Source organism: Ascaphus truei, chromosome 2 (assembly GCF_040206685.1).
Source record: "Ascaphus truei isolate aAscTru1 chromosome 2, aAscTru1.hap1, whole genome shotgun sequence".
Taxonomy (NCBI): Eukaryota; Metazoa; Chordata; class Amphibia; order Anura; family Ascaphidae; genus Ascaphus; species Ascaphus truei.
This window is the reverse complement of record NC_134484.1, coordinates 371,879,605-371,895,683: the sequence shown is the minus strand read 5'-3', so window position 1 is coordinate 371,895,683 and position 16,079 is coordinate 371,879,605. Positions and strand designations below refer to the sequence as shown.

Genomic DNA, 16,079 nt, shown 5'->3' with positions numbered 1-16,079 from the left:
TCCAGTCCTCAAGGGCCACCAACAGGTCAGGATTTCAGGATATCCCTGCTTCAGCACAGATGGTTCAGTCGGTGTAATGTGAAACAATCCCCAAAGTGGCGTGGACTCTCAAGACTACACAGTCTACTCTCTTCTTTTATAGTCTCCTCCGTCTATCTCTTTAAATGCTGGAGTATGATTGTCACCTCGGTCCCATGAAGGATGGACCCGATAACCCATTAATCAGTGTCCCTTCTCAATTTTATATAGCAAGTGTGGGGGACAGCGGGGCATGGTGAGCTTGGTGATGGTGCAAGGAGAATAAGGCCCCATCATGTAGAAGCTAGCTCTGGGTGCAGTTCGGCTGATTACATTATTGCTGTGCCATGAATAATGTTCCCCAGGTTAAAGGAGATGAAGTATTTGTTCACACTTGACTTTGGTTTATACTGTAACATGTAAGCGTATTTAGTAAGTCGTCATGGTATCCTGGTAATGCCACTTTGAACCTGTGTTATTAAAGAGAATGTCACCTATATTCTTTGTACGTGCTTACACTTACATTTCGTAGCCCTCATTGTTTATTCAGACAGTATAGGATATAGGCAGCACTCCAAGGGTCAAATGATATATAATGTAATGAAGATGGTGCAACGGGAACAACTCGGGACCCTGAAAACCCCTCACAAAAGATACACAGAACACCCAACTGGGTTCCCAGCACTCAATGGTAAACAAAGAAAATGTAAGTAATAAGCCAAAAAGATCTGTACAGTATTAACCTATATTATATATCACCACAGGGGATGTATGCTATATATGTTGGTATGCCGTTGCTGTACCCTAAAACAGGGGTGCGCATAGATTTTTGGCTGCTTCCCCCCCTGTGTCTCGGTCCCTGCGCTTGCACCCCCCCCCACCCCCCCCTCACGAGTGAGGGTCACGTGACCCCGCAGCTTCATTTGATGCGCGTTGTCATGACGACGTGGCACGACACATGACTCCGCGGTGTCATTTGAAGCCGCTTTGTCATGGCGATGTGAGCAGAAGCCGGCTGAATCCCGGTAAGTACAGGTTGCAGAGGCCTTGCGCGATCCCCTGGCATTTAATTTAAATGCCTCGGGGAAGAGCGCGGGGCCTCCGCACGGCCACTATATAACCGCCCTGAGATGTATCAGCCAGCGGAGCTACCCATATGCTTTGTTAAACAGGTGTTTTACGATGGGCCTTAAAGGTAGAGAAAGAGTTACCTAGTTGGACTTCATTCATTTTTTTTTTAACATGGGAAAAAAAACCTCTTAACGTCTTAATAATTCATCATTATCCCTCTATAGTACACCCAGCGCTGAGGAAATGCATATAAATAATTTTTCACTATGTTCTAGTATTTGCGTTTTGCTGTTTGTTTCCCCGTGTAACGTGATGATTCAGTTTAATGCTATGGAGTTGCCGTAATGTAAATGTAACATCTACACAACACCTTATTTGCTTTCCCATTAACATCTGTATAATAATTTAGGATGTGTATAATTCAGGATTAAAAGCAGCAAATGACAGGCTTTGTCCCCGCATGCTACTGCAGCGTCCGCTGTGGCGGACGCTGCAGGGACGAGAGCCCTCCCCTCAATGGCGCCGGGCCCGCTGCGAGGGGGGGCCGCAGCGCTGTGGCGAGAGTTTCTCCTGCTCTCAATGGAATTGAGAGCAGGACTCGCGATGGAGCGATAGGCCACGCCCCCCGGCGGTTCAGCCAATGAGGACGAACCTGCCGGGTGCCGCGCCCATGTCACTCCCCCGCCACCCCTCTCCCCCCCCCGGTCTCTCTTCCTGCAGCTCACTGCAGACCGGGGAATCGGCTGCACGCGCCGCCAGCCTCGCGGGCGCGCGTGCAGCGGTGGCACTGGGACCTTAGCCTAACACCGCAGGGAGAAGAGACATTCATGTTACTGTACCTTCTGTCAGAATGGGGGGATATGCTTCAACTATTCCACAGGGGATACGCCAGTGAGGAGTAAATTCACAAGGACTGCCATCTTTTAAGTCACAGTGCTGCTTACTTAACTACTTTTACATATGTATGTATATCTTTATACAGTGCCATTAATGTACATAGCGCTTCACAGCAGTAATACACGTGATAAATCATATAAATAACAAATAACACATAATGGGAAGAACTGCTTCAGAAACTTTGGAAAAGGAGTCTCTTGCCCCGAAGAGCTCACAATCTAATCCTCTGCAATACATTAAATATCTTATGCTGGGGCTTTCTCCCTGATAGAAGTCTATAACACTGCTTTACTAAACCATGATTGCTAAAACAGGGCTTTCTTTCCCGGCTTTTATTGGTTTATTGGCATTGAGAGGTGAAGGGAAGCACACCCATAGTGTACACGCATGCGCAGCCGGCATGAAACAATTAAAAACTGGGACCGTGGCCAAAAAAGTTGGGACCTGGGATTGTCCCAGCTAAACCGGAACATCTGGTCACACTAAACATTGCCACTTATTACCTGTAGGTTGTAAACTCTCACAAGCAGGTCCCTCATTATCTCCTGGGCATGTTTGTTCTTATAAATCAAATCTCTGCCCCCATTGTATAGCACTGTGGAATATGTTGGCGCTTTGCAATAAACGCTAATAATATTCATACACTATATGTGTATTCTTAGTAGTGTTCTCTAATTGGGTTCAGCAGTCACATTTAAAAATACCATATACAAAAAGAAAGCACATGGTGGGGTTACCCTACTAGAATGATTTCACTTCATCAGTGGGTAGCACAGAGCCACAAATACCCCAGGGTGCTAATGAAGAAGTAAGTCTAGGCACCACAGAAATACTTCAGCAAACGTGGTACATTTATTGTAAGCAATGACCACAATAAATATAGCTGATTTGCTGAATTATCCTGGTATGCCAGGACTTTCTTCTTAATTGCCTTCCACTTCAGAGGCCAGTCTGATCGCCATAGGCCTATTCCTTCTCCTAGTTAGCTCATGGTTATGTGACTCATGTTGGAAGGAAGGAGTGGATTAAAACACTTTAGTGATGCAAGAAGGGTCACAGCGTCAGGTCAGGGTTTTAACTCCAGTGACCATTCATCACATGTTGATTGATTGCCACATGGTTCCAGGGGACATTTCCATCAGCTCCCCCACCTCCCCCCCTGAGAGAGCAGATGGACAAGGAAGTATCTGGGGCTGATGCCACCCAGGAATTTCCTCTGTTGTGCAATGTGTTTTTTGTTTGTTTGTTTTTTTTTTTTACAGTTCCTTTCCTGTTTGTTTGATTTGCAGTGGTATTTTCTCATTATTGAGGCGGCTGCAGTCCCTCACCTTTCCGCTTTCCAGGGCTGCCATGCCAATGTTAAACTTTTGCCTTGTCACGTGGATACTTTGCTGTGTGATGTTGTAGATTACATGCTCAATTTGCAACACGCAGATTAAAGCCACAATCCACACTGCTCAACTTCAAAGAAAGTGTGTGTGTGTGTGTGTGTGTGTGTGTGTGTGTGTGTGTGTGTGTGTGTGTGTGTGTGTGTGTGTGTGTGTGTGTGTGTGTGTGTGTATTTATGTACACACACCGTGTTCAGGAAAAATGGGACCCCTTTCGTTTTTTCATCACATTTTGTATATTTCTCGCTCAATCCCAATGAAATTGATGTCAACAAGTAGCAATCTGGAAATCAGAGTTTTTCCTTCGTAGCTCCTAAATGTGTTAAACTGTTGCAATCTCAAACACCAAGATTACTATAAAGTTTGAGTTCAAAGTGTGTGTTCAAATGTCCTCCTTCTTCTGATGATGCGCGCGCCCGAGGACGGGAACGCCACGGTCTGATTGCGTAATCCATAACAGGTTGATCCAGTTGCTCCCACTCTTGAATGACACACATTCGTTTTTTTAGTCCTCCTATCGACCATCTTTTATCCGGAAACATTTTATGAAAGCGTTTTGGATCTTAAATCTTTCTCTGTCTCAAGCTCTTTATAACGTGCGCATCTTCTTCACCAAACACCATTTTTTTTATTTTTTTTTATTTATTTATAAAATGTTTTACAAGGAAGTAATACATTGAGAGTTACCTCTCGTTACATACTAGGTGAGGTTGAAGCATCAAGTTCAACCTATGCTAAATTTAGACGACAGATACTTTATCCTATATCCGTACTTATAGTATATTGATCCAGAGGAAGGCAAACAAAAACCCCAGTGACATCATCCAATGAAAAATAAATTCCTTCCTGACTCCAAGAATTGTCAATTGGATTACTCCCTGGATCAACATCCTTCCCATGTTTACTTATTTGGTATATCCCTGTATACCGTTCCTTTCTAAAAAGATGTCCAACCTTTTTTGGAAGATGTCTATTGTATCTGCCATCACAGTCTCCATGGGTAATGAATTCCACATTTGAACTGCCCTTACTATAAAGAACCCTTTCCTTTATTGCTGGTGAAATCTCCTTTCCTTCAACCGTAAGGGATGTCCCAGAGTCCTTTGTACTGCCCTTGGGATGAATAGTTCTTTTGAAAGCTCCTTGTACTGTCCCCTTTTATATCGTCTTCAAGTATGTTGTGGGCACATAGTTATGATGACAGATACATGGTTACAAATACATGGCTATATTAGGTGAACAGAGTTATACATTATATATAAAGACATTGCATTACATTAGGTGAACAGGGCCATACATTATATATGAAGACATTGCATGAACAGTTAAAGATTAAAATAAGTAATAGGTGTATGTAACAGTTACAAACCACATTAAAATGTGAGAGTGCTTTAGTTTTGAAAGAACTTAGACTGGTGTCGGCTTTGAGACTATTTTTGTAACTATGCACTTGATGAGGTCATCACGCCGTCACCAATTCCAAAGAATATTTATTTGATTAGCAAATCATTATTCAGTGTAATAATCTACTGTGCAAATATAGGAAGAGTCCCTGCTCAGCTTTTCAATTGATACGTACTGGAGGGGTGCAATCAGGGAAATGATTTGATTCGACCCAAAAATTAAAAAGATCACTGCCGTGCGTGCGCGCGGCCCTAGCATAGAATGGCGGGCTAACCACAGCCAATTATAAGTGCCGCGCACGGCACAGCAAGCGCACCCACTATATTATGGGTCTTACCCTTGTCAGTTTGTGTTTTGCACTGCAAACAAGTGTGCATCACCCATCCTTCAGAATTAGGAGCACTAACACAGGGTTTACACTAGCACATACTGGCAACTATCAGACCCATCTGATCAATAATAATCTACTGTGACAGACCTATAATTGCTCACATTTTCATGAAAATCTAGTGATTTTTTTTTCTGCAAGATATTACAAAAAATAAGAGGTCCCATTTGTTCTGAACACAGTTGTGTATGGGTTTTCTGGTAAGGTCATATCTACCCCTTGAAATTGTGGTTTTTATTTTGCTTTTTGGTATATTTGTGCTATTTCCCATTCCTGGGCAACCGTGCCTCCCAAAAAGGATTTATAGACACAGGATTGCCACAGAAATTAGAGGAGCCAAAGAAACCCCAATAACCGTAATTTACAATACGTTCTAGTATTTCAATACATTTCATACAATCAATTACAATACATAAGTGTTTCTCAACCAAGGTGCCTAGGTACCCTGGGGTGCTGCGAGCTCCTGCCAAGGGTAAAACAAACACTCTGCTGGCTGCTCAGCTGGTGCGTCTAGTGCTGTCTGGAGACTCGCTCTCCGCTCAGCTCAGCAGAGGACAGAGAGAGGGAGAGAGAGAGGAAAGGTTGACTGCAGCCTCCTCGCCGTGAATGGGGAGTGTGTGATGGAGAAAGGGAATGTATGTGAATGAGGGGCGGCTTGACTATAAGGGTGAGTGTGCTCTGTGACATGGAGGTGGACAGGGTAATCAATAAATATGAATTTAGAGTGTGGTGAGTTTGTGAGTGTGATGAGGGTGCGTGTGAGCGAGGAGGGTTGCATGCGTTCTGATGAGCAGGGGTGCCTCGAGATTTAAAAAAATTCTCCAGGATGCCCGTGCTTAAAAACGGTGGAGACGGGCTGTAATAAAGTATCGGTCATTCGTTCACCCCGGTCCTAAGTGAGACAGTATGGAGAATGGCGATGCATATTAGGCAGTCAATGGGATCTTCCTTGCTGCAGTGTTAAGCACAGATTGCAGGGAGGAAGCGGAGGAGCAGGAAGACGAGCTTGACGGAAGCATTGATGGAGATGGAGAGTCCTGTAATCCGGCATTAATCTTCGAGCTGTCTCCTGAGAGGAAGGAACCCATCTAAGCTGTGATGTGAAGGAAGACCCTGTACAGTATGGGAGCAGAGGAGGATGGATCCTGGGGAGCTGGGAATGCATTCTCCCCTATAAGACAATAAAAGAGCCACTACATTGTCAGGACGTCATAAGGATCCCTGGCATGCCAGCCATTGTGATATCCTGAGAATGCCATTAGGGCACAGTCTAAGGGATTTGGGAATTTTAAAGATGACTGTTCTGTCGTCCATATTCTTCTTTGGCATTTGGTATGTGTGTTAGTAAAAGAGAATGGAAGAGGTTAAGTTAGCTGTTTTAAATCAGCACTCCCAACCCTACCCCCTCCAGAAGTCTGAGTTTAGCTCCTATAGTGCTAGTATTGTGCTAATGGTGTTTTGAAATAATTGTTTTCTTGATCTCTCGTGTCTGAGGTTACCATGGTAACCTTTACTGTGCTGGGCTCTGGAGAGACCTCCATTTTGACCTCCCGGACCCATACTATTGCAACTGCTCATAATATATACAGTATTTTTTATTTTATTTTTAATCTGCAAAAAGAAATAAGGCGATAAGTGAAGACTGGCCCTTTTAAAAAATGAGATAGCTGGACATCATGGACCTGTCTTCCCATGAAGACTGTCACAATTAATGCATGTGAATGACATGAAACGGTGAAATTAGGCCTCTTAGCTCCTGAGTGGGACATGATAACCACTAATCGTAGGGTCTGAAAATAAATAAAATAAGTAGTAGTACTGGTGTCAAGAATGTCTAAATCTGTTAAACAACGGAACAAAGGAATAAGTAGAGGTGGGTATTTCCTTCACCCATTTTTACACTTTGCCGATGTTTTGCCCACAACGAATAAATATGCCTTTTTGCAGTGTGATTTTGTCACAAAGAAAAATATGGTTGAAGTACTGGTACTTTCTCTGATCTCAAGCTGGGTTATGCTATATGCTAAGGGTTATGCTATATTCATGGCATGTGAAAAGGAAGACGGCCTTTAAAAAATGCTTTGCAAAAAGTATTGTTTTCTTTGCAAATGTAGGTTAAATTGTTAACAGGCTGCTGCTTGCCCCCTCACAAGTTGTTAACATCGCGGTCTATGTCCCGTGTTCCAGGTCCTGCATTTCTACTGTGACACCTGCTCCGTCCCGATCTGTCGCGAGTGCACCATGGGGCGTCATGCCGGCCACAGCTTTGTCTACCTCCAGGACGCCCTGCAGGATTCCCGGGCTCTTACTATCCAGCTTCTGGCCGATGCCCAACAAGGCCGCCAGGCTATTCAGGTAGGACACGGTCCCAGCGCAATACCCACGCCGCTGGCCAAAAACAGAACACGTGCACCTCTTAGCAACGCAATTGGTTACACTAGAGCAGGGGTGGCCAACTCCAGTCCTCAAGGGCCACCATCAGGCCAGGTTTTGGGAATATCCCTGCTTCAGCCCAGGTGGCTCTATCAGATTTGAGCCACCTGTGCTGAAGCAGGGATATCCTGAAAACCTAACCTGCCGGTGGCCCTAGTGGACTGGCATTGGTCACCCCTGCCCTAGAAAACAAAATGGCCGTTTCAGCCTCCCACGTCACGCGGGCCAATAAGAAGCCAGTGTCATCAGTGTTATTTCAAATAAATAAATGATGCATTTAAACTCTGGGGAGCCCCTGCATCAGATATGGTAGAAGAAGAGGAGGGCTGGTGGGTAGAACTGCTTCTTGAATTTTTTTTTAAAGATGGCTTGTTCACGTCCTGTAGAAAAATAAATCTGCTGAAATTCAGGCTCATCGAATACTTCTTATCTGTGACGTTGATCTGCTTGACTTATGATCACATCATCACTTTAGAAACAATGAACCAAGAAAACCGGTTGATTCTAGGACTGCCAAAAGCAAAAAGAGATGAGATAAAGATAGTGAAGAACCTCTCCAAAGCATTTGTTTGCCATGGAAACATTTATGGAGGCCATGTATAAAATGCTGCTAAGCTCCTTTGCTGCAAAGTTGCCTTTTAGGGCTGTTGTGAGCGGGCGCAGCACTTATAATTGGCTGAGGTTAGTCAGCCTTTCGATAATGGTGCTGCGCGCACGGCAGTGAGCGTGGAGCCGGGCGACAGGAGAAGACGGGGAAAAGAAGGAATTTGCGGCACTGTAGTGTGTGTGTGTGTGTGTGTGTGTGTGTGTGTGTGTGTGTGTGTGTGTGTGTGTGTGTGTGTGTGTGTGTGTGTGTGTGTGTCAAAGTAAAATAAATAAAAATAATTTTTATTGTGTAACGTTTTTTTATTTTAAAAATATTATTTAATTATTTATTAAATTACACAATCTCTACACACACACACAGTACCTTCACTCACAGCATACACACAAAAAGTGTGCGTCCCGTGCACGCGCGTTCGTACGGGCGCGCGCCCACACCTACTATAGGACAAGCTTTAGATGCATTTTGGAAAAGCGATATATTCTAATGTATTTTTCTTTTCCTTGTTTTCCGTGTAGCTGCTCTAGCAGTGTAGGGTCCTGCCTGTTTTAAATGCATGCATTGTGTTACAGGCGCCTCCAGCACTGAGTGTGGGCTAAACAATGCATAGCAAATCCCTCTAGCACCTAATGGGTTAAATTATTTGTTTCTGGCTCTCCTGTAGTTGACTAGGTGAAACAAAGCCTTGCAGTCTCGCTCATTCAAAGGGGTAAACAGTGGTTAATGTAAGTTGATTTTAAACATTGTGACAATGTTCTTGAGAGAGTTCTTGTTCGCACTGTGCAGCAGGGGAACGTGGTTCAATTCCCGGTGTCGGCTCCTTGTGACCTTGGGCAAGTCACTTTATCTCCCTGTGCCTCAGGCACCAAAAACATAGATTGTAAGCTCCACGGGGCAGGGACCTGTGCCTGTAAAATGCCTCTGTAAAGCGCTACGTAAAACCAGCAGGCTATACAAGAACATGCTATTATTATTATTATATTATTATTTTACACAGATTTAGGCCTCGGATATAGTAGGCGCGTGCTGCGGAGCACATGGCTTTGCGCGCGCCTGTACGAGAAGCGATCCATGGTCTGTAGGATTCCTATGACGTGCGCGATGGGGAGGTGTGGCCGTGATGTCACTTGAGCGTTTCACCCTCATTGGCTAAACCGCACACGTGACCCGGCCGTCGCCCAACCAAATAAAAAATGTTGTCATGCGAAAAATAGGCCAAAGCGGCGCGCGTGGTCGCACGCTCTATGGCCGTCCTCCATTGAGGTACGGCCTTTTGTTTGTGTCGCACGGACTATGGACGTGGCCTTAGGCTACAAACAAAGACAGAGGCATTATTAGGGTCTATTCACAAAGCTCTGAGTTTGCCGATCTGTGCGATCAGACACGGAAAGTACCACCGATTTCAATGTCAGATCGCATGGATGAGCAAACTCAGAGCTTTGAGAATAGACTCCATAGTGTTCGGAGGGGAGGGGGGGAGAGAGAGAGAATCATATTTTCTTTATGTAGAAAGTGGAATTGTGTTAAAACTGTGGGTAAGAAAAATGTGGGTACTCCACTGTACTTGGACGCCCGAGATTGAATCTGTTGGATTCCGTTGTGACGTCCACTAAATGTCACGACGACATGGGTTTGTAGTGGAGATCGCGTTCTGAGTGGAAGAGCAGGCCCATCCTGTTCTATTTGCTTCATTGATCTGAAGTCTTAATCACGTGATTGCTGCCCGAGCACCGGAGAGGTTAAACGTCTTATTCTATAACTGCCAAACTGGACGTTTTTGGAAAAAATTCCCCTAAGAAAGCAGCTTGCAATGAGCAGCCGCTCGCTCCAGCAGTAAGTAGAAGAAATAACGGTCCAGCAATCTGTTGGCACACACCAGCACTGATGGAGTTAAATATTGCCTCCCGTCCACTCAATCGACTTTCATGTGGGGCCTTTGCCCCCCTCCCACCCCTCACCCCCCATTTAACAGATCTTTCCATTAGGAATTCACATGTATTTGTTCTCTTGCTGTCAAGATGAGCCATGTTTGTACGTGACTGTGACTAAGCTCTTCAGCATTATAAATGAGAAAAACCTGTAAAACAATCTATCCAGGGAGTGTTACCGAGGAGAGGATGTTGAGGTATATGCAGACATGGTGACAGGCACCTGGGGGGGATTCCTACACAAGACCAGCAGAGCGAGTTCTCGTCGCTTCATTGTTCCTGGTGGACACTAGTCTTGTAGTATAATGTTTATTGTCGAGATACCTGCCAGCCTATCGTCTTCTCTGCATGTCATGATATATATTATACAAGAATATGGACCAGCGCAAGGAAGAAAGATCACGTTGCTCTTTACGGCGAGGTTCTGCGTTGTTGTCTCCAGCTGCCATATCCTCCCGCCTGTGCTCTGGAAACTGGAGAAATATCTCTTACAGCGGGCCTTTCCTCTCCAACACCCTAGTTATAGGCACATAAACATGGACGTATCCCCCATAAAAAGCCTCTCCTCAAAAACGCTCAATACATGTAATAAGCAATAAATATGAGGGGCTAAAAACAGTCCATCATTGCAAAAAGATTTTTAGTATGAAAACCTCACATTGTTTCTCAACGATGGCATCAGAAATGAACAGTAATTGCAATAATGCAAGCAATAGCAAAAAATACAGAAAGTGATCCCTCAAACCGCACATGCAATAAATGGTCACACAGGCTGACATACTTGCAAAACTAGCGTAAAAGGCTCAACTTTCAGGCATTGAACCCTTTATCAAGGAAGAGGCTGTATGTGCATTGTCCAGTTTTCTGCAATGTGTTGCAGGCCCCCTCTGCAGTGGAAGGGTTTATAATTGAAGTATAAATATGAGAAATCACTCAAATTTTAGATATCTATTTCGATATCTTAACATTCGAAAAGCTGTGATTCTTTGTACTCTTCCTATCCTCCAATAACTTGGAATCTCTCCGCCTGCATCTCACTATGCCCTCCCTATTGCTTTTTATGTTTACTGTTTCCTCACTCCTTTGTGAATGTCTCTGTTCTCGACAAGTTCCCCACTCCCCACTGCGCCATTATTTATACACCTCTCTCCCAACAACTTCTTTAACCCTCAATAAAAAAAACACCCCCACAAATCCTCTATTCACATCCTCTATCTACTCCTTCCTGCTGCTGGGGATCTCCCCTAAGCCTGAAGCCAGCCATACAAACCTGATTTCACCCATGCCTCCCTGCCATCTCTTCCCCTGTAAAGTGTGTTAACTCTTAAGTTATTTGACTAACCTTAAAACTTGCCCCACAAATCAAGCATCCCAATAGTCTGCACTCATGGTTACTGTCCCACACTCAGTCACTCCTACCACCCATTGTGACCAAGCACTGCCATCTACAGCACTTATTCCCTCACCTACTGTCTCTGTAAATTCCCCATCAAAACTCCTAGATTGTAAGCTCTTCGGGGCAGGGATTTCCTTTCCTATTGTCTGATTTTGCTGCTCTTATTGTATTATTATTATTCCCTGTACTGTATTCTTTGTGGATCGCTGAGTACACTTTTGGCGCTATATAAATAAAGACATACAATATCGTTTCTTTTGATACTCTTCCAAACTCTTGGCCCCTGGCATATCACAGGCATTCCAGTCTGTGCACCAAGCCACGAAACACAGGGGCACTGGAATATGTATGTGTGTGTATGTGTGTGTGTGTATCTTATATCTTATATAAAACTGAAAGTTTGGTTGTGTGTGGGTTTGTGAGGTCGCTCATTCGTTGCAACGGCTCACGTGGTTGGCGGCTCACGCTGTGATTGCCGTGCTGGGTGTGGTGATGTCACAAACACACATGCCCTCACAGGCTCCTCACACCGCATGTCCGCCGCCTCACACACTCCACCCGCTGCGCCTTTGAGCCCGCTCCTCTGCGCTCTCCCTTCCCCGGCTCCTCCCCCCCCCCCCCCACAGACCGCTCCCTCAGCTCTCACTCCCCCCCCCCCAAGCCCGCTTCCCACCCCCGCCAGAGCCCGCTCCCCCGGCTCTCTATGGCTCTCCCCGCCACAGCATGCTCCCCTGGCTCTCACTTCCCCAGCTCCCCCGGCTCTCTCCGCCTCTCCCTTCACCGGCTCCTACCTGCAGCCAGAGGGGAGTGAGATGCGTGGGGGGGGGGGTACGATGCGTGCGCCTCTGCCGTCGCCACCGGTATGGGGGCCAGAGGGGGTTCAGATGCGTGGGAGGGGGAGATGCAGCAGAGGGTTCACCCCAGGGACGTTCCCCCAGCTCTCCCTTTCCCCGGTTCCCCTACCCAGAGCCGGCTCTCCCTTCACAGCTTCCCCTCCCCAGAGCCTGGACCCCCCACCCAGAGGCCGCTCCCTCCTCCTTGCCTCCTGCCTGCAGCCTCCGCTGCCGCCTCGGGTATGGGGGACAGAAGGGGGAATACAGAGGGGGAGACATGCAGTGGGGGAAGAGATGCAGGGGGGTGAAACATAAAGTCAGCCAAGTCACTAAAAGTCACTAAAGTCACTACCCCCCACCCACTCACTAGCGCACTCACCCACCCACTCACTGAACTCTGAAGGGCGGGGGGTATGGAACTGGGAAGGGCCTTCAGCTGTGAAAGGGGGGGCAGGAACTGTGAAAGGGGGAGAAACAGAGCTGTGAACGGGAGGGGGGGACCAAATTCTGAATGGGGGGGGGCACAGACCTGTCATGGGGGGGGGGAAATCAACAATGTGAAGGGGGGGACGGAGCTGTGAAGGGGGGGAGGCCCCAGCTGTGAACGTGGGGGAGGCCTCAGCTGTGAACGTGGGGGAGACCCCAGCTTTGAACGCGGGAGGGCCGCGTTCATGTGCAGGGGGGGGGCACAGATTGCTGGCAACGGGGGCGAAAGGGGAAGGGGAGGGAAAAGGGGAAAGAAAGAGGGCAATGGAGAGAGAGGGAGAGCGGAGATAGGGGGTGAGCGGAGAGAGAGGGGGAGCGGGAAAATTCTATCCCGGGCAACGCCGGGTATATCAGCTAGTGTGTGTGTGTGTGTGTGTATACTCCATGTAACATTGGTTTTTCAGACAAAAGGTGACACATTGTGTGCTCATATTCATGTCATTTCCCAGAATCCCTTGCTGCAGTGGAAGAACTGTATGCTGGGGATAATGGTGAAAGTCAGGGTTGCAGACATGTCTAAGACATGTTAATGTGCTCACAAGTGATCTTTTTATTTTCTATATGTATGTATATATCTGTGTGTGTGTGTGTGTGTGTATATATATATATATGTATATATATGTGTATATTTATATGTATGTCTATATTTATATGTGTGTATATATATATATATATATATATATATACAGTATATGTATATAAACAAAGATAACAGTTTGCGCTAACTAGACATCCAATATCAGGATAAAGTGGTATCTATAATTCTATATCTATATCTATCTATAGATAGATATAGAAGCACCCTTATTATCATACAGACTACCCCATAATCTCAAGAATACTATGGTGAGGAGTAAAGTATTCAGCAGTACAACTGAATGCGGGACAAAACCATGCCAGGACGCAAGATGCAAAACCTGCGCAATGCTCTACACAGCGGACACAATACAAATACCACACAGGAATCGGGAATACAAAATCAGAGGAAAGTTCACCTGTTCTTCCAGCAATGTCGTGTACCTCATCATGTGCATGAAATGCCCAGGGGGCTGCTACTACATAGGTGAGACAGGGCAGGGACTAAACAAGAGAATGAACCTGCATCGTCACAGCATCACACGCGGTACAAGAGACAGTCCTGTTGGCGAACATTTCTCTGACTCTGGCCATAAGATGAACGATCTGAGGGTTGCCATACTCAAAGGTAATCTTAAAACCCCGAAAGAGAGACGGTTGCATGAATATAAATTTATGCAACAGTTCGGGACACTTAGCAGTGGCCTAAGCAGAGATCGAAATTTTATGAGTCATTACTGACACTAGTGAACTCTCGTCCCATGAGCGCTAAAGGCCATGTCTGTACATACTGTGCTATATGTATGCACACACAGCTGTCTCTCACACATACTAATACTCCTTGATTTTCCATCCCTATACACCAATAGGGACCACTAAGGATCCACACACACTTTTAGTTGTGCTACAAACTCTCACATTTCCACACCCACCCACACCATTTATATCCACTCCCACTCCACACACACCTTGTGTAAAGCACTGTATATACTGTGGGCTCTCCATTCATTTTTATTCACACTGATACACATACACACTCTTTCTTCACTTGCTTTCAGTAACCTTTTGACACCTCTAGCCATAAAACACATCCACACCGGGGGAAGGAAAAGCACAGATAACATTCCAATAGACACTGTTTTTAAGTATACCTTTTGCTTATTCATTGTAACATCGCCGGAAGAAGAGATCAGTGTATCTCGAAAGCTCGCAAAAATAAAAGCATTTCGTTAGCCACAGAACGGTATCATCTATTTATTTTTTTATTTTATATATATATATATATATATATATATATATATATATATATAGAGAGAGAGAGAGAGAGAGAGAGAGAGAGAGAGAGAGAGAGAGAGAGAGAGAGAGAGAGAGAGAGAGAGAGAGAGAGAGAGAGAGAGAGAGAGAGAGAGACCCAATAAATAAAGATACATATAGTATGAGGAGGCAATGTACATGTTAGAACATAAGAGTGTCTACTCAGTTAGTAGATATAAAAGAAACATCACATATATCAGCAATAATAGAAATGTCCAAAAAGGATATAACTTGACTTCGGCAAAACCGCAGCTTCTTAGAGGATAACCTGCATCCACATGAATCTATTGAAAAAGAAGAAAAAGAGAAGCGTGTGCCACATAGTATAAGTCTGTAAAACATTCATTGCCAAAATGTACATAATGAGGTAGCTCACTCACAAAAGGAGCTTGATCATGCGCATTTAGAGAGAAGTATCTCTGATAGATCGTACTCATCTGCAGGGGATCCACACCGAATTCTCAGACCTCCAAGTTGTTTGTAGTGGAGCAGGATCCAGGAATCCAATGCGGCCTGTATTCCATTGTTCGGCTGGGCTACTATGTAGCAAAGAAAAAAAAAGGGGGGGGGGAGGACCCCCAAGTTGATGCTACCAATACTGCGGTGTCCACATTTGAAATAAATAAATATAATATCAAAAACCGGTGTGCATAAGTAAGAAACTGGTGGTCCGTGTGCGTCAGCCAAGTGTGTGTGAAGCTGGTACAACCACCACCTCACCTGGACTCCGTCGGGGTAGCCCTCAAGCTGGCTCGCAAGTTCTTACCCCGGCAAACGCGTCAGAGTTTTTTTAGTATGTGTGTTTGTCCATTTGGCTTATATGCCCAACAAATAGTTATTTTTTTGCCTCCAGCCCTTTGCCTTTTTGCAGTGCTCTACTTTCCATCTCTTTTTACTTTTCATCACTTCATCGGTATTGAAGCACGCCTGTCCGGTTCATGCACACTCACAGGAGCAGTTCCATCGTGAGGATGTCCTCCACAGCTGCTTAGTGGACCCGGTGTAGCCAGTGTGAGGATGGGGCTCCATCCACACACGTGGACACCGCGAGAGGAAGACATCTGACGGAGACGACCATCGTGGTGGTGTGGATCGTCTGCCGGTCTCCCATCAGCCGCCACCCCCTGTACGGAACCTAACAGCAACAACGCGGGAGGATTCGCAGGCACCCGGTGAAGGAGCAGGGGGCTCTGTCTACACAGGTCTCTGCCATCACCAGCTGGCATCGCATCCCGGGTTGCCATCCCCGCAGTTAGAGGAAGGAGGGGCAGCTCCTTCTGGATCCCGTTCATTTGGGGGTAAGCACTAGGCTTATATGCCCAATAAATAGTTATCTTTTTGCC

General features: G+C 45.6%; 1 protein-coding gene across 2 annotated transcripts in view; it reads left to right on the top strand.

Moving 5' to 3' along the window:
* TRIM71 (tripartite motif containing 71) overlaps nt 1-16,079 on the top strand; it is a 108,386-nt gene that overhangs the window by 56,835 nt on the left and 35,472 nt on the right. Inside the window, exon 2 of one of the 2 annotated variants that reach the window (XM_075587045.1) lies at nt 7,354-7,521. The exons of the other annotated variant lie outside the window; for it this stretch is intronic. Within the exon in view, the coding sequence (XP_075443160.1) occupies nt 7,354-7,521 (168 nt within the window). The remainder of the gene's footprint in view (nt 1-7,353; nt 7,522-16,079) is intronic. 2 annotated transcript variants of the gene reach the window in all.